A 23,770-nucleotide genomic window follows, 5' to 3' on the forward strand; every position below is an offset into this window, starting at 1 on the left:
AGTGAAGACTAGGTCTACAGGTAGTTTATGCCTGCATGCATCAGTCTTTTGAGGTCTGTGTCCTCCAGAACCCAAGGGATCAGCTCTTCAAACCTGCCTTCCTTTGATCCAAGCTCATAGATGCTTTACATAGCTGGTGCTATTTCAGCTCATAGCAAAACAAGACATGGTGCTGAGCATTATTGCCATCTTCTACCACAGGGGAAACATTTCCACAGCATTCTCTCCTGCCCCTCTGCTCTCAGGAACCACTATGCAGTTCACAAGACATAGCACAGAATTCTCCTTTTTTTTTCCACCTGGGATGCAGGACTTGTACTCCATGCTGGAGGCTATTTCTCTAGGAGGATGTGCCCACACAACGAACATGACAGAACAGCCCATGTAAAAAAAAAAAAATAAATGTTTAGGCTCTGTACTGCCCCCTTTCCCTTTTCTCCTCTTCTTCCCCAGATGCCAATAAAATACTCTCCTTTTTTTGGAGTTACTTCCCTTCACAGCTGTTGGCTGCTCTTCCAGCTCTCAGCCCCCAGGCTTAAGTTCAGTGGCTTACTCAATAGGGAATGGCATTTGTCAATTCTAATGCTTGCTGTTAAACTGTGCAACTTAAAACCAGTTATAACCTTGAGCAAAATTATTTAATCGCAGGATTTAGCAGATTACAGGTTGAGAACACTATATAAACATCAGGCTGGGTTTTCAGGCTAAGCAGTTGGAGGCAGGGCAGAGAGATGGCATTGCCTTTCTATTATCTTTCCACCTATCACCCATGTTGTTAATGGCAGCAATTAATAGCCACAGGGGTTGCTATCATTTCCTCCACCTGGCAACAGAGTCACAGGCTGTTCCTCTGTCAGCAATTGCCAGAGGGAAGTGTTCTCTCAAAAAACCTCCACCTACTTTGAGATGTCTTCTTGCACACCTCCATACTACATATATTGGGAAGCAGTGTGAGTAGTCAGCTGCATGTTCAAGACAGCCTTAAAAACTGTTCCTGGAATTTGGCTATTTGTCTGCACGGGGCCTCCTCTACAGAACACCCCTTAACTGGAGATGAAATAGCAAGTGGAAAGGCCCAAGTCATTGTAAATTTTCTGCACCTGCCCCCAAAGGACCTAATTCACATATATGTTTGTGCTTTTTCAATTTTTTTTCTCCCATAATAGAATATGTTCTAGAAATAAGAGTTTGCGAACTCATTCTTGTTTGCAAGAAGTTTATTAAAATTTTTGGTATTTTTGTTTAGAGAGTTTTTCACTTTTTGATTTATGTTGGTGGGGGCCATTCTTGTGACTCAAAGTGTGAGGCTCCTGCATCCTTTGTTTGTTAGGAAACCGGGGCAGAGCATGAGACTTCTCTGTTGTCACCATCAACAGAGAAGGCCTTTGACAGAAATAAAAGCTCTGATCCTTAGTCCATTCCTCTTTTCATTAGCCTATTCCACATATTTCACTGTTCTATTCTCTGTGATGGAAAAAATTCCAGATTTTATCATCATTGGTAGCCTGTTGTTCGGGACTAGGCCACTGAGTAACTCTTTGCTCTTCATCATCAGTAAAGCCCTGGTACTGTTGTTAAATGTTGTAATGACCCAGGGGAACTGCCTGACTATTTACTCAGATTAATCTCCTGATTTTTCAGCCAACTAATTGGTTTCTATCCTATTTTCTCTTCTGGATTCTATCCTGACTTTTTGCTGATTGCTGCCATCACCTTCATTTCTTTCACATATTGCTTGTGAAATTAAGTTCATCTAGCAGCAGCCTTGAAGTTGCCAAACTGCATTTTTTTTTTTAATTTCTGAAACCACTCAGTTTCCTCGTGGCTAAATCCAACCAACCCTTCTGCCTTTCTCCCCCTCATCAAACATTGAATTGCAGAGATTTTCATGATGGCCATTCCAATGGAAGGTCTAATAGATAATTTTCCCTGGGAAAAACATTATGGATTGCATCACCCAAATCTTCAAGAACCTGTGTCCACCACTTTCCTCAGTTGTCAGACACTTGATCTCAAGGTGAGCCAAAATCAGTTTTTCTCTTTTCTCCAGGGGGGTTTAGACACAAAGTACTTTGTAGAGTGTCCTAAAGTTCAGGCTGGTAAAGTCTCTGCCCAGTAAAGAGCTTCCAGCAAACTGTCATGACAGGAACACCAAACTTCCAGGAACTATTCTATCTTTGTCTGACAGCAGAAGAAACGGGCAATTTCTCAACTTCAAATGGATGATGTATGTTACAAGCAATCCCTGAACACAGGACTACTGTACTTAGCATTTTATTGTAGATCTGTAAAGCAGATGTTATTGTATTTTAGCATTCAGTACATTTTTTTCCTCAGCTGCTGTTATCAGAAAAAGTCCAAATGCCTTATACCAGTTTGTGCTTTTTAGTGTTCATCGCAGTGATACAAAGGTTTGGTCTAGCTTGTGCTGAGAAGAGCCCTGTGGGATGGCACTGCTCACATTGCCACAAGATAGGTAAAATTTCCAGCCCAGCCATACCGAGAGAATTTATGTCAGATCAAATTAGAATGTGATCTTTCTGTGGTGTCAACTGCACATGCAAGCTGCAGAATCCAGGAACGAGGCTTTTTGGGCATATTCCCACTGCATGGCCTGCCTTGTGGCTGGTGGCTGTATAAGCACCTTTGGACACTGTGATATTCTGTGGCTTTTGCAAGGAAAATAAAGGAAATGCTAATGGTCTTCTCCTGTATGCTGTGCACTTGTAAACGGTTTGAGGCAGTCGGACCCTAAATATTGATGATTCAGGTTAAAATTGTCTCCAGATGACAAGAAGTATTAATTTTTTCCCTATTATCCCCAATACACACATTTTTTTTCAAAACTAGATTATCTCCTAAAATAAAGAAGCTCTAATTAATTCTACCATTTTATCTGCAACAGGCACTGTTAACATCTCATATCATGCTCCAATAAATTTGCCCACAGAGATTAACAACATCTGAGGGGGGAAAGAAAGGGAAAGAAAAAATGGAGGGAAAGAAAGCCTTTTCAGCTGAGGACCAGGAACTATTCTTCTAATTAGCCCAGGTACAGAATGGCTTTAGCATGGCTATACTGCTTCTGGGAACAAATTAGTGTCTGCATGGATCTCTGCTGCATCACCTCCAAGCTGCAGAGCTAGGCTGGGCGTACCTAACACAGTGCTGCACATGTCCTACAGGGAAAATCCCACTGTAAGGTAGAGCATCCTTGCTCCTTATCAAAAGCTAAAGTAGGGACAAGCCTTTGCTAAGGAACAGTTGCTGACAAAAGTTGTTCAAATGTGTCAGGACAATATAAGGCCCTTCTTGCTCAAGAATGTAACCAGGCAAGACATTGATATAGGAATACACAGACAAAAAAGCTTTGTGAAAGAGCTATGTCGGATATTAGATTGCTAAAAGTATCAACAGCTGCACTGAGTTCAGTCTGTTTATAGAAAGCTAGAGGCTGACACTTTTTGAACAGGGTCTAATTTTATTCTAAAGAAGTAGGAGGACGAGACATTGGAGAGACAGCAAACACAGGTGAAAAAATAGGCATCTGCTGTAAATTTATGTTTGTGCTGCATGTGAAGGAAATGGGAGCTTGCAACACTGCTGATTTGTGTTGGACAAATTGATTTGCATAAAGGATGGGACCAGAAATATGAATCAAAACCGTACATTTTTTTTTCCTTAAACAATGGCAAAGTTTATATCTAATAATTCAAGTTCTATGTATGTGGTTCCATGCTTTCTGATTCCAACAGGGACTTTGAAATGAAAATGCCAAACTTGGTATGCAGGGCATGATGGATCACCATGTATGCATAGGAATAAAAGGTTGTCATTGGAAGTAATTTTGCGTTGAATTACACAATGTGTAATCCAATTGAAATCAGCAGAACAGCACAAGGTGTAATGTAGTGTGCAAAACGTGATCCATTGCATGCAATTTTAACAGGGATACCGCAGCACTCATCTAAGTAATGTGCTAAAATTGAATTTGTGAAAGGTAGGGGAGAAGACTTGTGAAGAATGGATGCCTTTTATAATTGGGAAAATACTTTTTCAGAATGTGATGGAATATATATTTTTAAAGCTAATTTATTACACTTGGAAATTTTTTGCTTTGTAATGGTGCTGTCAGATCCTCAAAATTTGGCAAGCTACCCCACTGGTATAGAACGGGACCAGCCAAGCCTGCCAGCCTGGGAGAACTTAGTATCCATTTTCCCCATTAACGTGAGTCACATTATCTAATACTGTTCCTAAAAGAATTCCATCATCATCATCATCAGTAAATCTTTTTCTCATGCCCTCGACCAACAGCATTCCGCAGGAAAAGTAGCAGGTCTCACACTGGCATCGCTTGGCCCAGTGCCCTCTGTTGCCTGCAGGAAAATAAAAAAGGGGAAAAGAACTAATTTCCATGCTGTATCTTTGTTTAAACAGCAGAGAAGATAGTAAGTCTTGCAGGACTGGAGCTGGGGGTAAAAAATCGTGGGTGCCATGACTATGATGTGGTGCTTTTCAGGGGTCAGGGCAGGTGCAGCACCGTCTGCACTGCTCAGCCTCAGGAACTGCCCCTTTGCCAGTGTCCCATCAAAGCTGACAACTGAGTTTATTCAAGGCTTGGAATATGAACATTTAGACACAGTTATCTGATTTCCTCATTACCTATGGTGTCTGCGGAGGATAAGGAGAATGACACGCAATACCTTTAATATTTTTTTTAAATTGGGAAGTTACCTGGTGTTAGTAGTGTTTAATGAGCTGTGTCTTCAAGAGAAAATCTAATGTCCAGTCACTGGTGAAATGCTCTTCAGTATGAAGGTGCCATTAACATGCAATTTTTTATTGAGTACTATTAATGATAATTAGAAATTCTATGTAAAAATCCCTACTAGTCTTCCATATATTTGATACTCTGGAATAAAATTGCACCCTCAGGAATCTTATTTTAGATCTCCATAAAAAATATTTATTTATACATATAATATAGAAAATAATGTTAGATATGTATATCTCAAATGGACATGAACGAGGTAAATGTGACCAATATCCTGAGTCAGCAATAATAATTAAGAGCGCAAACTAAAAGTATAGCTTCTGATTAATGTTAATTCTTTTTTTCTCCTTAAAAAAATGAGAATGGCAAGTAAACACTGCTTTATGGAATGCATATTAATTCACTATGTTCTGCAAGACTGTAGTTTTATTCTTAGCATCTTCATAACATTTCGATATGAGTAATTCTAGCAACACAAAATTTTGGAGTAAAATCTTAGATTTTTTTTCTTGTGAAAGTTTCATATTTTCCTACATTATTTTCCATTTTTAAGTCACTGCTGATATGAAGTAAGAACTTATAAATTCACTGGAAACTGATTCAATTTTTCACTGTGCAGGAACTCCTACTATTTTTACAGTTTTCATTGACGATTTTTCTTTGGTTCTGCATTCTGTGAGATTCTTTTTAAGGCTTCTTTCTCCTCTCTTATTCTTTAATCCTTTTGAATGGTTTTTTTTTAGAGTTCTTTATAGATTTTTTCAAAGTACAAAGTAAAATAAAAGGCTCAAATAAGCAACTCATAGATATCAAACTTTATCAAGGTAGGTACTGAATCATGAAAACAAGTGGGTGGGACTGTTAGCCACATGACTTGGAGGAAGGGTAAGTGAAGTTGCTGGAAATGCTGGAAGTGGGACCCTTTTCCTTCCTTCTAATCCCAAATCCCAAGTCTTGATTCTTCCTGGCCAAGCTGAGGAGGTCACTTCTTTTTTGAGGACATTCAAGTCTAACCCTGGGACACAGCTTTGGCTATCATAAAGAAGTGGGAAAATACATCATCACAGAGCCTTCAGTCTGGGCCGCCCAAAGGGCCTTGTCTGCTAAGTAAAATGAAGATTGTCCCCAGGGAAATAAATCCAGTTCTGTTGAATGGAGAATGTGTGTATTTGCTCTGCTGTTCCCTAATAGGAATTGCAGTTGAAATCAGTGCTTTAAGCCAGCTGTGGGAAAGGAGGATTACTCTTTTCCATTCCCAGCTGCACCACTATGTTTCAAAAGCACTTTGGGTCAAAATGCTGTCTCAGGCTGGAATTTCATCTTTCCACAATGCCTCTGTCTTATTCTATCTGATGCAAAAGGCTTCTAGGAGTTGCCTTAGTAATGCCCAGTAATGTTCTCCCTAGTCATTGATAGACACTTGTTGACCACGCTGCTGTCGGAAAAGGGACTTGTCACGGCAAGTTTGTGCAGACCATACTGTCTGCATACTGTCTTCTAAAGAAAGATGGCTCATGCCAATTTTTTTTCTTTTATCTTGAAAATCAAGCTTCATTCTTGTTTATTTCAAGCTTTTAGTAGTCAGTCATCTGGCTATTGATATTTCCCTAATTTTTACTTTAATTGGGAGGCACTTAACGAATCCAACAGAGTTTTGTCTATTCTTTCATTAAATTAAAAACCTAGATCAGTAATACAACATAAATGGAATAATGGCCTGTTATCCAAATTCCGTGCTATACCTTTTATGTGTAATTGATACGGACTACCTGATCTCTCTGTGGAGCAGAGGACAACATAGAAATTCAGCTTAGTCATGCCTTTCCTGTGTGGTATTCTCAGGACATAGATGGCATAATTGACTACAGACATCTTAGTTTAACAGCCATCTTTCAAGTTTCATCCAGTCCTAGTAATTCGTGTACAGTCCCATGGGCTGTATCCAAGGATTATGCTAATTTTATTAGCAACTCCTCTTGCTTTAATTAAACTGTATAAATTCCCATCTGGTCACTGTTGTGCCAACACCCTTCTTTCCTTTTTTATTTTAATGTATAGATAATTTGTGGGTTTGCATTTCAATTCTGATTTCCTGAATTATCCATTGTGTTTTCCACATGAAATAACACAAATTTGAGGGTGAACTGGACTTCAAATTGAGCTAATGGGTTTGAGGGAATCTCTGGATCAAAGCAAAGACCCAAGTTTCTAAAGTTGGCCAGGTCTTTTTGGGATCAGGTTGTCAAAGTATATTGCCCTGTTGAAAGCACCAACCTATATGGTGCTGTTCAAAAAACGTACAAGCAAGCTCTGTATTAACATTTACTGTGTTTATACCACAAAGCAGAGCAATGTGAATTCCTCAGTGGACTGTTAATTTACATGTTATACACTTTCAAATATTTCCAAAAGCAAATGTGAAATGATTAGTAATCTGTTCGCATGCTCACAAAATGTTATTAGCAAAATGCCTTGGGCAGTGTGTTATGTTGACTAAAATTGATAATTTTGTATTTTAAAACTAAAGCAACTCCCACTGCCCCTGAATAATTTTAGGGCCTGCCCAGAGCCCAGATCTTCTGGTCACACCACTTCTCAAGGTGTGTGTTGAGGTGAGGGGGTAAAAAACCCAAGAAACCCACAAACAACAACATCCCCATCCAGAGCAGTGACCTAAGGTTTGATTGATTCAGCTCTTCTGAAAGCCTCAATTAAAGTTTTCTGTGGAGTCCTGCATTTTAGAATGCCTTGTTATCTGTAAAATCACTGTGAGGAGGTGATTCTGTTGTTTACCACTTGTTCTGCTTATGTAAGTTTTAAAGTGTGTATGTTGCTCTGAAGAAATCAAGCCTGGTGGTTCTTTTTCCTTCTGCATAACTGTCTGTCACCAGCTGTGTGTGGTTCTGACAGAGCCAAAGCCCTGCACAAAATATGTCATACTCCTCGAAATGTTGAGGTTGTTATTTTTTTTGAGGAGGACCAGAGAGCAAGCTATTTAATGGTATTTGTTAATGCATCTCTCTTTTTTTTTTGAATAATGGCTTCCATGCCTTGCAGATGCAAATGTGACATGACACTTCCTTCTAAATACCAATTATTCTGTCCAGAAGAGTTGCCCAAAAGTCTACTCCTCAAAGTTTCACAGCAGACTCACATGGGATAATAAAATTCCATAAAGGCTGTTGTGATAGTCAGATTGTGCAAAAAGCCTGTGCCATAGCCGAGTATTGTTTGCATGGGTGCAAAACATGTTCCAGCAATTTACATTTACAGCTATGAAGTAATTGAATAAAGAAATGCATCATCATTTTCTTTTTTAGCACATAGGTGAATTATTTTACCAACTTGGGAAGGGGGGTTCATATAACATCATAGTGCTTTGTGCTAGAGAAAAACAATTACAGTGAATAAGGTAGAATGGCTCTGTTATTGCAGTACATAAGACTTTGATTACATACTGCCAAGATTCATACCAGCCTAGTAGTTGTTGACAGATAAAGTAACAAAAATGAAACTCATTTATTTTTTCTTTATTGAGACCTCAAGGTAAAGCAAATTTTCAGTTCTTGTACTTACTACATTGAAGGAACAGAGACTGACAGTCAAAATGTGCCAGTCCAGAAATATAAATTAAACCTAGTTTCATATCAAAGTTTCATTTAGTCTCTGAAAAGGAGCTGCTTCTTGGATTATTTTTGATCCTAAAACAAATACACTGTAGACAACCATAGTGTATCTTGGATGAATTAACCCCCTCATGCATTTAGCTTTTATGTATTTTCCAGGATATGCATCCATGTCTATTCAAGCAATTAAAACATTTGTTATGGACTTAATTATTTTACTTCTTTTCCCCCTGTTTAATAACAATTTACAGTGTTTGTAAACCCAGTGAACATGTGGATGTTTTTAACAGAGTGTAGCATTTTCGCTGAAGAAAATACATATTTTTAAGAAAAATTTTCTTCCTTCCCTGCTTGTGTAAGGAAAATTCTTCTGGCTTTTACCATCGGTTCTTCCAGGCAGCTAGATGCTGTATTATTTTATGATAATTCTAACAAATTATTTTTTAGTAAATTTGTTTATTTTCTGAAGAACAGATAAAAGTAGCTGTTAAAATAGCCAAGTACTAAAATGAGTCGGTTTATCTCATCAAAATCTTGGATTAGTTACCTAGTCCAACTGAACATAATTGCTGTTCAGATTAATGAGGCAGTGTCCTGGTATCTCCTCCGTAATTAAACACTTCTCTGGTTCAATACAGTATTAAAGATGCACCAGACGTTGAAACCTCAGTGGTGAAATTTAAAACTGTTGAAATTGGAGAGGTCAGCTGTGAAATACAAATTCCTTTGCAGCATGGAAAATTCACTCGTACGGTGTGTTTCAAGAATAATTTGACTTATATTGGGGATGCTGTATTTGTAGAAATATTTCTTATCTTTCTGCCATCTAAATGTGAGAATTATTTTTCATTAGTTCTTGAGAAAAAGTAACATAAAGTGCACTTGTTTCCGCGATTACCTTCTCTGACCTTTCACAAGATGATTGCAGTACCAGTAGGCTTAGAGGACTTGTTACAAAAATTAAGCTTGTAAAGTAGCAAAAAATGCCCCTTTGCTTGCTGGTGTCGATTTCAAAATTAACATTTTAGTTCATGTGCTTCTAATAATCGCTGACCCTTACTTCATGGGCTTTCCACAGGAAATGAATACAGCAGAAATTACTTTGACCCATTGATGGGTGAGGAAATAAACCCAAGGCAGTGTGGGATGGAGGTCAGTGAGGAAGGTGAGGCAGAATTAAGTATGTAATTTTGGTGTCAGAATATTCTTTTCCATTCATGAAAATGAGGTGTCAGAGATCACATATGCAGTTCTATTTAAATATTGAGGTTTACAATTTAAATTCTAAGCCTTAACTGCTCTGAACACGATAGCCTGAGTACACAGACTTTGATCAAGGACAGTGAGTCAACGGGCAGGTAAAAATGAGCCTGTTCTGGATTCACTCTGCTACTGTAACAAAATGAAGCATGCTCCGTGAGCGTTTTCTACACCATGTTCTTTTTAATAATGAAGTTAGTCCAGAACTGAGCGCTAAACTCTAGCTTTTTCACAATCCTGCTCCCAAAGTCCTCCTCGGACAGCAATTTTATTACAGAGTTGAATGTGTGTTTGCTTAACAGAAGGAAACCCCAGAGTTGGTAAAAGTGCACGAGGAGGCTTTTTTTGGTTTTCTTTTTTGCCAGTTTAGGCGAGATATTTAGCTTTGCTCTTTGCGGGCGATAGCAACCGGTGGGAGGGTGTGGCTGCGCAGAGCTGGAAGAGCAGAAGTTATGCATAGGTATGAGAGAGATTAACCAGGAGGTATTGTCTAGCAGAGGAAATTCTCCTCTGCTGTCACGGCTTTTTAGATAAAAAGGGTGGGAACGGGCCTGCCTGAATTTGCATGGACTTAAGTAAGAGCATCATCGTGGTAATGAAGTGCTTAGCTATGCGCTGAGTGCTTTGGCCCGGCTCCTGTTGCTAAGCACTAACAAGCCGAAAGCACGAAAGAGCCAGCTCTCCTGTGTTACCTTGCTAGCCCTTGGCTTCTCTAGAGCCTGTGCTTATTTCTACTGCAGAGACTCTCGAGGTGCACAGCTGTAGTCAGATCTAACAAAAAATTATCTGTTGTGTCTCAAAGTTGTTCACTTCTGAAAGTCATGAGAAACTCTGAGCACACATGGAGGTTTTAAACTTTTGAGGCAAAAACTTGCGTGATTGAAAAAAGCAGGCTCTGTTGCATATAACTGACTTGAATTTCTGTGTTCTGGTGAAAAAAAAATCAAGGTTGATCAAGGTTGAGTTATATCTAATCCAAATTATTTCCTCATTCATTGTGTAGGATAGCAGTGTAATATCTTGGAAGTCAACTTCTGGCTCAGAGTTTTTAAAGGAAAGACTTTTTTCCTGTTGGTCCTGCCTTAGTTCATCTTATGAAAAGGCTTTATGAGTCATGATCTGCTTCATAACCAGAGAATGAAAAGCAGATTAGATTTATGTATCTGTGCATGTATGCCTGAAATCATGTACGGACAGAGCGGTGACATAAGGGATATACGGAAATGCAGTTCTCGTTGGGAGGAAATGTTCTCTAGACTGTGTTGAGGAGGCTGAGTGATAATCTTAGTCATGAATGCTGATTTTGTATTGTGTGGTGGGGATTTATTTATTTTAGAATTTGGAACAGGCTCTTAGTCCATAGACTTCCAGGGTTTGGAGTGGAGAGACAGTTTTAGTCAATATCATGCTAAGCCTGAAGTCCATGTGTGAAGAGCTGTTTTTTGGTGGCCCTCCTTTGTCTGCCTGGCAAAAATTTTGCTCAAATGTTGGGATAACTCTTGCTTATTAAAAGTCAAATAGCAATAATGCCAGCCTCAGGTTGGCTGTGTGGACCTCTGTAGAGCAGTTATAATGCTATATTTACCAATACCTCTGCCAAGAGCAAAACATTTACCTTGCAGATATTGAAAAGGTGCCTGGACATGGTCCTGGGCACCTTGGCTCTGTTTAAGCAGGGGAAACTGGACTAGATGGACTCCAGAGGTGCCTTCCTACCTTAAGCAGTCTGATTTGTAAGCAGTACTTACAAACCAGGCTCACTGTCTGGCTTCTTTTTCCTTGAAGAAGTGTTAAATTAGTAGAAATATATTTGTGTGTAGTGGATGGATTAAAAAAAGATGGTCAGAACTAAAGCCTGGTCCTGCATGGTCATCCCTTGATTGGAAACCATACTGGTTTACCTCTTCTTTCCAGGTTCTCATGAGCAAGAGTCAAAACCAGAAAAACATGAAGAAATCATGTTGAAGTCAGACTTTTAGAACTTTAGGAAGCCAGGCTCAATGACCAAAGAGAATATCTGGTGAAAAGCAAATGTTCAGCCACTAATTATTATCTAATGGGTTATTCTCTGAGAATTAAGCTATTGGCAATTATCTTTCCTATATTTGATAAATTAGATTTGTTCTGGAAATTTGTATGAATTCATAATGCCCTGAGAGCAAACAATGTCCCACTATGGATTTGCTTCCCCCCTTGACAAGGGAACATTTCAATGTTGCAGGCTAAAAGAAAAGTAAGAGATTCTATACCTTCAGAAGAGCCTGCAGAAGCCCCTACCTTCTTTGAAAGGTCTGTGTAATTGAAAAACTTGACTCTGAAATTTCATGGGAAAAAGAAATTTATTCTTTGGGATTGTATTGAGCGCTTAAAAAGAGCCACCCAAGTTTGCATGTAGCTGTACTTCAATCTACCTTATGCATTTCTTTGGTCTTCTATCTGCCTGTCTTCATTGACAACTTAGAGAAGTCAGGGTCTGGGAGATCTGGAGAGAAAATGGTCCCAGTTGCTCATTTCTTTCTTGAATGTAGAACCTTTAAGTAAATTTTTTTCCAAGTCTCATGGAAAAGGGTAAGTGTGCATGTCCTTTGCTGCTTTTAAAAATCTGCAGATATTACTGAAAATTTGAATGACTAATCAGCCACAAATTCAAAATTCATAAAGTTGTAATGACTATACATACTAGATAATGTGTTAGTATTATGGACAGTAAGGTAAAATTTCTAGTGAAGATCCAAAATCACATTAGAATAAATTGAGTATTTTGATTTTCATTAAGAGTCAAATATAATTCATCTGGCAATCTGAATTAAACAGTCATTTCAGCTGCTCTATTAGCAGAATTTATAAACCAGTTTCAGTCCAGATCAACATATAATGTTGCCCACCATTTTAAAGTATATGTTTATTTTGAATTGTCTTGCTTCAAAGAAGTGACTGTAATTTTATTCTGAGCTATGAAATTAGCACTGTAAAAACTATCTTCAAGTGTCAAAGGGCTTCCTAACTTTTGTATTTTTATATCTTTACTTTCAATTTAAAATAGTATTTCCTGAAATATTACTGAAAGAATCTAGCTGTTTCACTGTTGTTTTTTAAAGATCCTGTGAAATTTGATGAGCAAATCCTTTACTCTAAACTGATGAAGCTTCTAGATGAAGAAAACAAGATGCTGGACTTCCAAGGTAAATAACAAAGTCAATTGCATAAAGAAAAATAAAACTCTATTGAGTCTGCATGTGGGGAGGAGAGAGGGTAATCCATCCCCTTGAACTCAGAAGTCAAAGGGATGATGATTTTAATGCAATTCTGTAAGGACTTTTTCTCCAAATGTTTTTGTTTTGTGTCATGTTTATGTGGTTTTAACTGTAACTTAAGTGGCGTGCTTTCTCTAGATTGCTTCACTGCATGTTGAATTCCACACTTACAAAAGAAGGCTGGAAATATCATTGCTTATGTGTTCAAATCTAGAAATGGAAATCCTTATTTAAGCTGATAAATGGGTAGGCAATTTGTCTGATGCATGGATCATATTACACTGTTTCAGGTTATCTATACAAGAATTTACCCTAACAGAAGAGTAAGAAAGTGTTTTCTGTGGCTCTCTTAGAAAATACAAATTGATGTTCCATCTACAGTAAAAACAATTAAGTATATGAGATTTCTTCACCTCAAGTGAACAGTCTTACTTTGATTTCACTCACTTTTAAGGCATTTAAGGCATTACATAAAACCTGGTTGATTCATGAGACCTTTACCATCACAGCCTTTACACAAAGCCCATGTCTGCTGCTCTTCTCTGGTTCATCCTAGGAGAAGTGATGTTTGCACGAGCCCAGCTCAGAGCTGTCCTTGTACTTTTTGCCTATCCACCTCCTCTTTTTTCAGCTGTTGTCTTTCTTGCAAAATTATTTTGTGTCCTTTGTGTCTGTATGAGGCTTCCTGTTGTATTTCAGCAGTAGACGGGCCTACTCTGTCAGAGAGACAGAGCAGGTGGCTGCCTACGGCACTGGAGCTCCAGGAGCTGCAACTTGTTTTATGACTATTTAGTTTATAAGCAACTTTGTTCTGGAGGAAACAAGTGTTTTCATTTGCCTACGGTTGCAAAATCTCTTGAACTGGCACTGGTCATATCAGTAACATCTCTGAAACCCATTTTATCTCATTTAAATGCAAGAAGAAAAAAGTGCAACCATCACAACTAAATTCACACAGATAGTTTAAGCAAAAAGCTTGAACTTATTAGCGAGATCTCAATTGTTCTATGTTAATGTCAATTCTGGGACAAGAAAATGCATCAGCATGTGTGCCTTACTCTCCATGTGCACGTCAGAGCCCCCTGTGCAGGCGTGAGGGCAGCAAATGGAGGGCGCACTGCAGGCCCCTGCTGTCGTGTGTCTCAAGCTGTGCCTCGGTGCTTTTATTTCTTAAAAGTGCCATGATGGGTATCAGAGCTAGTCCTGTGGGTGAAGCCGCACACTGTTCTAGCTGAATTTATTACTTTTCTTTGATTGGGTGAAGCAAATCCAGAAAAAAGAGATTTTCCTGGGGAGGTGAAGCTTGTGCAGTTTCCACCTCTGTGCATATATCAGGGTGTATTTATTTCTGCCTGCGTTTTTCCCTCCCAGTATTTGAACCAGTTGGTCACTTCCAACCCTTTTTTTTTTTTAACAGGGAGCAAGTCTCACAGGTATGACTTCCCTACCAGTTTTATGGAAGGGGGTAGTTGAGCAGAGCAGACAAGCATTATTAATATCTCCACCGAAGGAAAAGCTAATATAGAGTTTGACCCTTATTAGCATCAGAAAAACCATAGAAAACCAGGATTCATTTGGTTTCACTCTTACAGAACTGCTTCGTTTCTTCATTTGGCCACTGAGCTGAAAAATCACATAGTCATACAGTCCTAATTAATAGATTATCCCCAAAGGAAAGGAAAGAAGATGGCTCAGAATTTATATAATTGTATATTTAAAGCATTTTGTGTCTGAGTAACCTGTTGGTCACTCTTGTGGTATGTGTTATTTCATATTATAAGGCAACTTTAAAGGCAACATTGGTGGTTTGTTTTTAAAGATATAGACTACATATTTTTACCTTGAATTTTTGTCAATATGCAGTTGTGATCCATGAACAATTTAAGTGATGATATGTGAATGCCATAAAAAGTAATTTCTATTATGTTGTTCTTTGGCAAGAACCAAAAAATTGAAGTGCCAAGTTTTACAGAATTTTAGTTGTCTGAACCTGGCGCATGAACCTTCAGCACTGAACGTTTTTAGATACAATTTGTCCATTAATCCATGGTTTTCTTGACAAGGTAGCCAAAATTATTTTTCCATATGGAGTTTGTTGAAGCTTTATCAAATCCATCCTGAGATGTAGCCTGCTGCTGAATATACCCTTTAAATTATCATCTCAGTATATAAACTGCAGCTATCTGGATGGACAATTTCAGATAGCAGCAAGTAAATGAAGGCACAAGCAGTCAAGCTAGTACCGGAGAGATTGTTTTAATTACAGTCCAGCATCTGCAAATACAGCCTGTGCTGAAGTGATTTAAGCTACAAGGAAAGCATGACTCTCAGGGTTAGGTACATCCAAAGCAATGAAAATTTTGATGCCCATGCTTACAACTTCAAGCAGGAAGTTTTTAATTAGTTCAGCAATCCATTAATGAATTTTCAGCCATTTTATCCTCTGTGTACAAAGTAGTAGGATTTTTGACTCTGGCTGCTTTTGTAGAGTGAGGATTTGGTTGCTTTTTTTTTGGTCAAGTATTGCTCTGGAGCATGACCTCAGTCCTCCAACCCATGATCAGTTCAAGCAAGGACCAACCTGATGCTGACCAAGTTTGAGAAGTTTCTTCGCAAAGACACTGCAGAAGGAGCAGATCAGCTGAACTAACCCTGTTCTCTCCTTGTTTCCAATGCAGACAAATTAGCAACTGTGCTTAAATGAGTATATGTATCTTTTAATCAAATATTTCTCAAATCTAAATTGTAATTTAGCACATTATTTTTCAGAGTTGCTTCCCATGAAAAGGCTTTTGAAAATGCTCTTTTCTTTTGCTCTTTTTTGACAAAATTTATGCTAATGAGTCCAGTGTCTTCCACCAAAATTGAGTACACTTGCTATGATTCCTCACAAAAATAAGAAACACAAAAAAGAAAAAGTATATTTTGATGAATTGCTTCATGTTTATCTTTCTGAACCAAATAGTTTTACTCCCTTTTTGACTATTGCTCTATCCTGAATCTACTGACTTCCCAGGATGTAAACTTACAGTGCTCCTGTGAAAGCAGTAAAGCAGCTGATTTATACCAGCTGAGCATATGGCCTGTTGTGTACAGCACAGCGTCAAGGGGAACAAGAGATGCTCCATCTTCTGCTTTTGGCAATGTTTCTTTTTCCTGTGCTTCCTGGGTTTTCTCTCTCCTAGCCAAACCCTTAATGTTACAGTAAATTTAAATGTAAATATTGTTTTGTTTTTGCAGTTAATAGTTGTAGGTCAAATCACTTTTCATTAGGTTTGTAAAGTACTACATGAAGGGATGTGTACCCTAAGGTAATGGTTTGAGTTGTTTATATCTACTGTACATTTCCCCCAACATGATTTTGAATTGTATCCTGTTGTAATTAAATAGAAAACCCACCATACTTCCTGTGTGTTGGTGGCACTGAGGTGATTTAAGTACTCGGGAGGCTTAACAATTAAAGTCATTAAACAATGAGCAGTGAGCAAAACTGGAAATGTTAATAGCCTTAGTTTTATCTTTCCTTTTCTGGTCTTCATTAGAGAATGAAAGACTTCAAAGGAGGCTGAGGGAAAAAACCCTCTCTTTTAACTGCTTTCATGTTGTAGGATGGACAAAGAGAAGCAAATAACTAGATATGGCAATTTCTTTAAGAGATAGGCACAGAGAACTATAAAAGCTTGCACACAGAAATATGAAGCAAAACAGATAGATGTGGGCAATCTGATATCTGTTATTTTTAAATGATCCTAATGCGGAGACATGAGCAAAAATAGTTGTTATTACTTATGATCCAAATTAGTATTAGTGCTATAGCAGACATCGATGAGAGGATCTAAATTTTTTTTAACATAGCATGATCAATTAAACTGAAAAAAAGACCAAGTTTCTCTTTAAGGCTGACTTTATGAATGAGATTTTTATTTATGTGGTGCATGTACCCTTTTGTTCTGCATATGTTACTGTAGTGAAATCAGGGGAGTGTTGTGGGTGAGAGCAGAACTGGACCCTGTTAATTAGACAGGACCTGCACGCATACACCTAGGGAAAGGAATCCAATCATTTGTGATGAGTTGAAAGGAAGATGAAATGCTTGATGTAGCTTCACCTAAAACTCCCATTCAATTGCAGTTATTACTCCTCTTCTGCAGGAAGGTATTTCAAAGTTGTTCCAAATCCCAATCCCTCTAAGATTAACAGGTGAGCAAACTGCCAGTGGAAATGTAGATCATGCCTTTTAAAAATTATGTAAGGAACAAGCTGCACCTACTAATTTGTACCTGAATTCAGATGTTGCACTTGAGGACACTTTTCCTGGCACTGGCACTTGGCACCTGTCAGTTGTCTTACTGATGCCCTTTCATACTTAAAGTGTTGGTGGGCCAAACATGCTAACTGAGAGGGTAGTAACCAGTGAATGAGCTCCCATTTGCTGAGAGATAGCCTGCCACTTTTGTTTCCAGCAGCCCGTGTCGTCAGTGAAGATTTTCCGGACGCTGTAACGCCTGTCAGCTCCAGTAAGGCATGTGACCTTCACAGGGAGCTCGAAGATGAAGAGATTCCTTCATATATCGAACAGTTTGAGACAGATGTTCAGAATGACATAATTCTGCTTGGCAGCTTTTCACTGGAACAGGTCAGAGTTAAGAACTATAAGACAATTTTATCACTTGCTTCATAACATGATGCTGGCTTGTTAACCTTGTACACCCCAATTCTATTTCTCTGCCTGGTGATACTTATATTGAAAGAGGAAAGGATAACCATTGTCATTGGCATGCTTTATGTGACTGGCACTTTTCTAAGCTAACAGCAGGACCTTTATCTTTGTCTCCATTTCAATATGAATAAAAATAGATTGCCTTCATGGCTTCTTTCCTAAATAGTGGAGGATTTCTGACTGCTATGTAGTAATATTGCAATTGAGTTTCAATCAAGAGACTAAGTCTAGGACATCTCTCTCTGCCACATTTAACAGAGGCTTATTCATCAGAGAGCTAGTTCGGATTGGAGCTCGGGGAGGATTTATGAAGCAATGTTCATTGTACGGAGGATAAGATTATTTCTCCATTATAAATCTGTTATGTTTGTCAGGGTGGCAGATCTTTCTAAGCTTTTTCTTTTTGTCATTCATGGCATGAAGGGACAGGTTCTGGTTCATGTTGACAAAGGCACAAGTTTGCAGGCCTGAAATGATACTTGTGGGCACCTAATGACCATTTGTCCCTTTGAAAAATTTCATACTAAGACTAGAGGACAGGAAGAGAGATTAATTGATGAATCTATCATTTTTAATTAGCAACATGAGAACAGCGCACTGGCTCTGATGGGCTTAAAATAGGTTATCCAGTGACTGATGGTGATCTAAGCTTTCTTTTATTTTCAGGGGAAGTTTTTAGATTTTTTTTTTTCCCACTGCAGGACTAAACCTTATCATTGCCTTCTGCATGATGGCGAGGGACACAATTCTCTTCCTTACTGCTTTCCTCTAAATCCTGTAGCTATATTTCATTCCTTGTGACTTTTCTCTAGCTGTATGCATCATGCATGGAAGGTGGTACGGGTAATACTGTTCAGAGAATGTGAAATGGAAAGGAACTGTGAGGGAAAAGGACTCAGATGGTACTAAGACCCTCGTCTGCCTCAAGGGACTGATGGAGAATGAACCTGGGAATAGGTGAACAGAAAGTGCTGCACCTTTCCAGAAGATTATAATGTGTTGAGAATTTGCACTTTAACTATGTTTGGGGTATTCAGATGCCCCCAAAGCTTCATGGGACCTAAAGGAGCACAAGAGATGTGTCAAAATTTTGTTTGCCCTCCCTCTGAACATGGTCACATGGCTGATCATCTTACTTGGAATCTTTTTGGAGGTGTTCAGCAGTTTGTTTCCTAGAAACAATCTATGTGGTCACCCCAAAACTATATTCTGCTTTTTAACTGACAACTACATGTGTAAATTTACATACAATACGATACAATAGTGCTTTTCTTCCTTATATTAGCCCAATAAAAAGGGAATCCTCATTTAGTGGTATTGATCGAGCTGGTCTACCATGAGTTTTCGGAGAGGGACTCATTCTTTACTTTGCAGCAAGGAGGTCTTGAGTCCCTGTGTTTTATGTCCATTCCTCACACATCTCTAACTTCAGTTTTTCATGCACTGCTAGGGAATTTAGTCCCACTGACACAGTATTAGCTGTCACATCTGCATTCTGCAATACAGAGAGTGAGAAGAGGATCCCTGTAAAATCTGTATTATCTTCTTGATCAGTGATCTGTACATCCACCCCTTCCTTAAAAGACTACAGAAATGTTCAAACAGTCCCTTTGAACAGAAAATAGAAGAGCTGACATTGGAAGTAGATGCTGCAAACATCATGTCATTGTATTTACAAATTTTGGTGTGGTGGAGGTGGCTACAGGGGTGACTTCTATGAGAAGCTGCCAGAGGCTTCCCCCATGTCTAGCAGCTCCATTCCCTGGTGGCTTCAAGATCAAACACTGCCCAAGGCTGAGCCAATTAGAAATGGTAACACCTTGTGATAACGTATTTAAATAGAATAAAAAACCAGGCAAACTATTGCACAGTTGTAATTGTAGCCAGAGAAGAGCAGCGTGAGAATATGTGAGAGGAGCCGCCCTGCAGACACCAGGCAAGGTCAGTGGAGAAGGAGGGGGAGGAGGTGGTGGAACAGAGGTTCCCCTGCATGGTGCAGACCATGGTGAAGTGGCTGCGCCCCTGCAGACCGGGAGAACCATGGGTATGCAGGGATCCACCTGCAGCCCAGGGAGGAGCCCACACCAGAGCAGGTGGATGCTTGAGAGGAGACTGTGATCCTGTGGGAGGCCCATGCTGGGACACGGTCCTGGTGGGACCTGTGGAGAGGAACTTGTGCTGGAGCAGGTATCCTGGTAGGACTTGTGATCATGGTGGGGACTCACACTGGAGCAGCTTGTCCTTGAAGGACCGCGTTGTGTGAAAGAGTGACCCCGGAGCAGTTTGTGGAGGACTGTTGCCATGGGATGGACTCGTGCTGAAGAAATTCATGGAGAACTGTGTCCCATGGGAGGGACCCCCAGCTGGAGCAGGGGAAGGACTCCTCTTCCTAAGCAGTGGCAGGAATAACCTGTTCTGCCTGATGGTCTGACAGTAGCCCCCATTCCCAGTTTCTCTGGGCTGGAGTGGGGGGAAGTAGAGCTGGGTGGGAGGGAGGGCTGGAAGGAGGGTGTTTTTAAGGCCTTATTTTTTTTCTCATTATGCTGCCCTGATTTTGTTATTAATAAATTCAATTAACATTTCCAATTCTATCCTGTTTTGCCAGTGAAGATTTTTAGCAAGCAATCTCTCCCAACCCTTATCTCAACCCATGAACCCTTCATTACATTTTCCCTCCCTTGTCCTTCTGCAGAGAGGATTGACAGAGGGCTTTGGTGGGTACCTGGCATCCAGCCACGGTCAACCCACTACAGTCCTATTGTATTCCAAGACCTCTAGCAATAATGTGAGGATGCTAATTCTTGTTTAATTAATCTTCTTTATTCGTTAATGGACCTCTTTACTCTTTGATCCATGGGTATACCCCTGCAGCATTGCAGTGTTGATGCTTTTCCACAACAGCTACAGGTTCATTGTTAGACTGCTGCCATGGCCCTCAGAATCTGTTGCTGCTGACTTTGGGATGCTTCCAGCTTTTGTTGCTTGAACGTATGTTTATTGGTTTGTAAAAGTCTTTAATTTTGTGCATGGCATTTACTTCTTATTCAGTAGAAAAACCCTTCCCTTGTCTCTGCAGGTTTAGTGAGTAGCAGATGTACTTTAGCCAGCATAATTTATGATTAGTTAATTTAATCTGCCATAATGACATAAAGTGAGCCTGAAACAAGCTTCTATCAATTTTGCCATTAGAAGTAGCATAATATTTTCAAATGTCTACAAAACTGAGTAATTAACCCTTGGGCTGGGTAAAGGAGTCTAACAGACATCTCCCTCACATTCCTTTGTTTTGACAAAATGCAAAAAAACCCATGGGAGCCCAAGGGTTAAAAATACCAGGGGAGATTTTACAGTATGTGAGACTGGTTTTATAAGTGAGGTTCAGAAACACACTTGAGTTGCTGCTGTTTCTTTTTAGGCTGCCAAAAATTCTCTCCAATGAGGCACCTGATTTACTCTGGAGCATTGCTGAAAGTGTTGGCATGAAAACGATAGCTATATATCAACTATCTATCCCTTAGTTTGTTGTTTTTCTCTGCTTTGTAGCATTACAAAAAATGGGTGACATTTTTTTTAAACAGCAGCTCAGTGCGTGAGATGACCATAATTCAAAGCTTTTGAAAGGGCAGATGCATTTCTCAAAATAATATTTTTTGGAAAAAGGGTTCATGTTAGATTTTAGCTCTGGAACTTTAGGCTGTGTTGTTTCTTGCTTCATGTCCTGTTTTGTAAATGCAGAAAAAAGAGCTGAGTTTGGCAAGAAATGCATAAAGGAAGATCTGATAGATTCTTGCAAAGAAAGCATTAAGCAGATGTCAATGTTCTGTTAACAAATACATTAAAGAATATTAAATTTGGAAAGCAGTGCTGTTTTGTGTGACCTGCCATGTAGACACAAGGATTTCAAAGGCCCCAATGACATTTGCTTTCAATAAAGAAAAATAAACTCTGTTGCAAGAAAATCAAAACTTGAGACTGTGTTGTGGTAGAAACTGAGGAGGTACAACCAAGGCTGGATATTCAAAGCACCACAGAAAACCATTTGTCATGAGACAATGCAGGGGCACATGCTTAGGGGTGGAAATTGATCTTACAGGGCAGGGAAATATGCAAGGAGATACCTGAAATAATGCTGACTTACCATGTTTGCTTAAAAATGTGGTGCTCTCAAAACACTGCTGAAGTTGGAGCAAACAGTGATGATTGGAGTGAGATTGCACTTGATGGGCTTTTGGCAACATAATCTTGCTATACACTAATTTAAATTCCATGGAAAAGTACTACTAACTTTAGAATTTTTAGCTGTTTCTGAACTGAGATAATAGAAGTGACTACTCAGTTTTATGCAGGTTCTCTCAGAAAAAAATTAATAATGGGATGACTGAAAGGATCAGTACTGCCCCACAAACCAAGAACATCTTTCCTGTTTGCCCACCTTCCTCCTGCAACTCAGCCAGTATTCTTCACCAGGGGCAATTTGTTCGCAGCCTCCATCTCTCTCTACCAGTTTCAGCTGCTACATTTACCCCTCTGTGCAGAGCATAGAACCTTGCAGGACTTGATCATCATCACTATATAATCAGTTTTGATCCATGACCTCCCTGTGAATTACTCAGGAGCCTCTGAATGTAAAGTGCAAGTTTTTCTCTTCGGTACCAGCAGCTGAGTTATAGTTGTAAGAAAGGAGCTATTTGTTGCAGGTGGATAGTAATAAAATGTTGTCTTTCATCAAAAGATTTACCTTTTGGTTAAACAAAGGTTAATGCCTCAGGGTATTAGGTCTAATACTCTTACAGGGTCATTATCATCACTGCTCTGACTCCTTGCCAAGTCACAGAGATCAATTTATATGATGATGGAGAGATCAGTTTTCCTTTCATTACAGTGGATAGAACATGGGTAAAATTTGGTACTATGTAAGATGGTAAATTTACTCTCCAATCGTGAATTTAACCAATGGGATCAGACCTCAGTTGGATAAACATCAGATAAAACACCAAAGCACATTTTCTTGCATGTTCTACCCCGTTGGATGATATTGTCATAGAGTCATATCACAGAATGATTTGGGTTGGAAGGGACCTGAAAGATTGTTTATATCCTGACGGTACCTACAGACCTTCCCTCATCACAGCTTTAGCCTACTAAGCATTGTACAGTCTGCTCTGAGTATAACATTGTAGGAATATGCTCATCTAAGACGAATGCAGAGTTGAAGGTGACTTTTTGTCAGCAGAAACTTACTTTTTTACCAGGACTTTAAATGAGGGTTATGTGTGAATTAGTTGGGGTGGGATTTTTTCCTTGTTTGTTTTCTTTCTTTTTTTTTTTCTTTCCTGAGAATTGCAGGTCAAGAATACAAAAACTGAAAATATTTAATTTTCACTCTATCTTAAAAGTGGGTGACTTCATTTTAGGCCAGCTACCTATATGCTACATACATTATTTGACTGTCAAAGCATTTCTAAAGCCAGTTAGTGTAATGGTTTCCATTTCATTTGCATGATATAGTAGGAATTATGGCTATCTTCTTTAGCACATAATTTTCTTTTGAAATCCATCATTAGGCTGAGCTCACTGAATTCATTATAGGTAGCCTGTTCTTGCACTTGTGAAACAAATTATCACTGAAGTCTGTGTTTGGGGGCAAAATACAGAAGGTGAACTTCCCAATGGTTGGGATATTGGGCTTCTGCCCCTTGGACTTCTGATTTCCTGCTCAGTGAGAGCCTGTGGCCCTCAGGTATGTGTCAGTGCCCATCGTCTGGGCAGACCCATAGTCTGATGTAGAAGCCATACATGTAGCACAGGGACTTCTCCACCCTGGAGGTCAGCAGAACCTTCCAAATTTCTGAGGTTCCTACCTTATTGCTTCTGGGCACTCAGATAATTTTTTGTTTTAAAGGAGCTGGTGGGGGGGGATTGAAGGCAGAGCATGGAAATTAACATAAACAAAATAGTAGAAAAGATGTTCGATGTGTTTGTAAGTAGTCTGTTGCTGTGTTGTCACAATACCCCCAATGTAGATATAGCTCCCCTTTTAAATTGTGGCACTTTTTTGATTGCTTTGTCCGGGATTTGAATGAGTTTCATTTAAAGTAAATATTAAGAGTTTTATTTAAGTAAATATTTAAAT

At 39.2% G+C, this 23,770-nt stretch overlaps 1 protein-coding gene across 1 annotated transcript in view; it reads left to right on the forward strand.

Moving 5' to 3' along the window:
• Positions 1-23,770, forward strand: part of LOC134420649 (uncharacterized) — a 178,323-nt gene that overhangs the window by 27,918 nt on the left and 126,635 nt on the right. The window contains exons 6-7 of the mRNA XM_063160871.1: positions 12,762-12,845; positions 17,384-17,553. Of these exons, the coding sequence (XP_063016941.1) occupies positions 12,762-12,845; positions 17,384-17,553 (254 nt within the window). The remainder of the gene's footprint in view (positions 1-12,761; positions 12,846-17,383; positions 17,554-23,770) is intronic.

Source organism: Melospiza melodia, chromosome 1, assembly GCF_035770615.1.
Source record: "Melospiza melodia melodia isolate bMelMel2 chromosome 1, bMelMel2.pri, whole genome shotgun sequence".
Taxonomy (NCBI): domain Eukaryota; kingdom Metazoa; phylum Chordata; class Aves; order Passeriformes; family Passerellidae; genus Melospiza; species Melospiza melodia.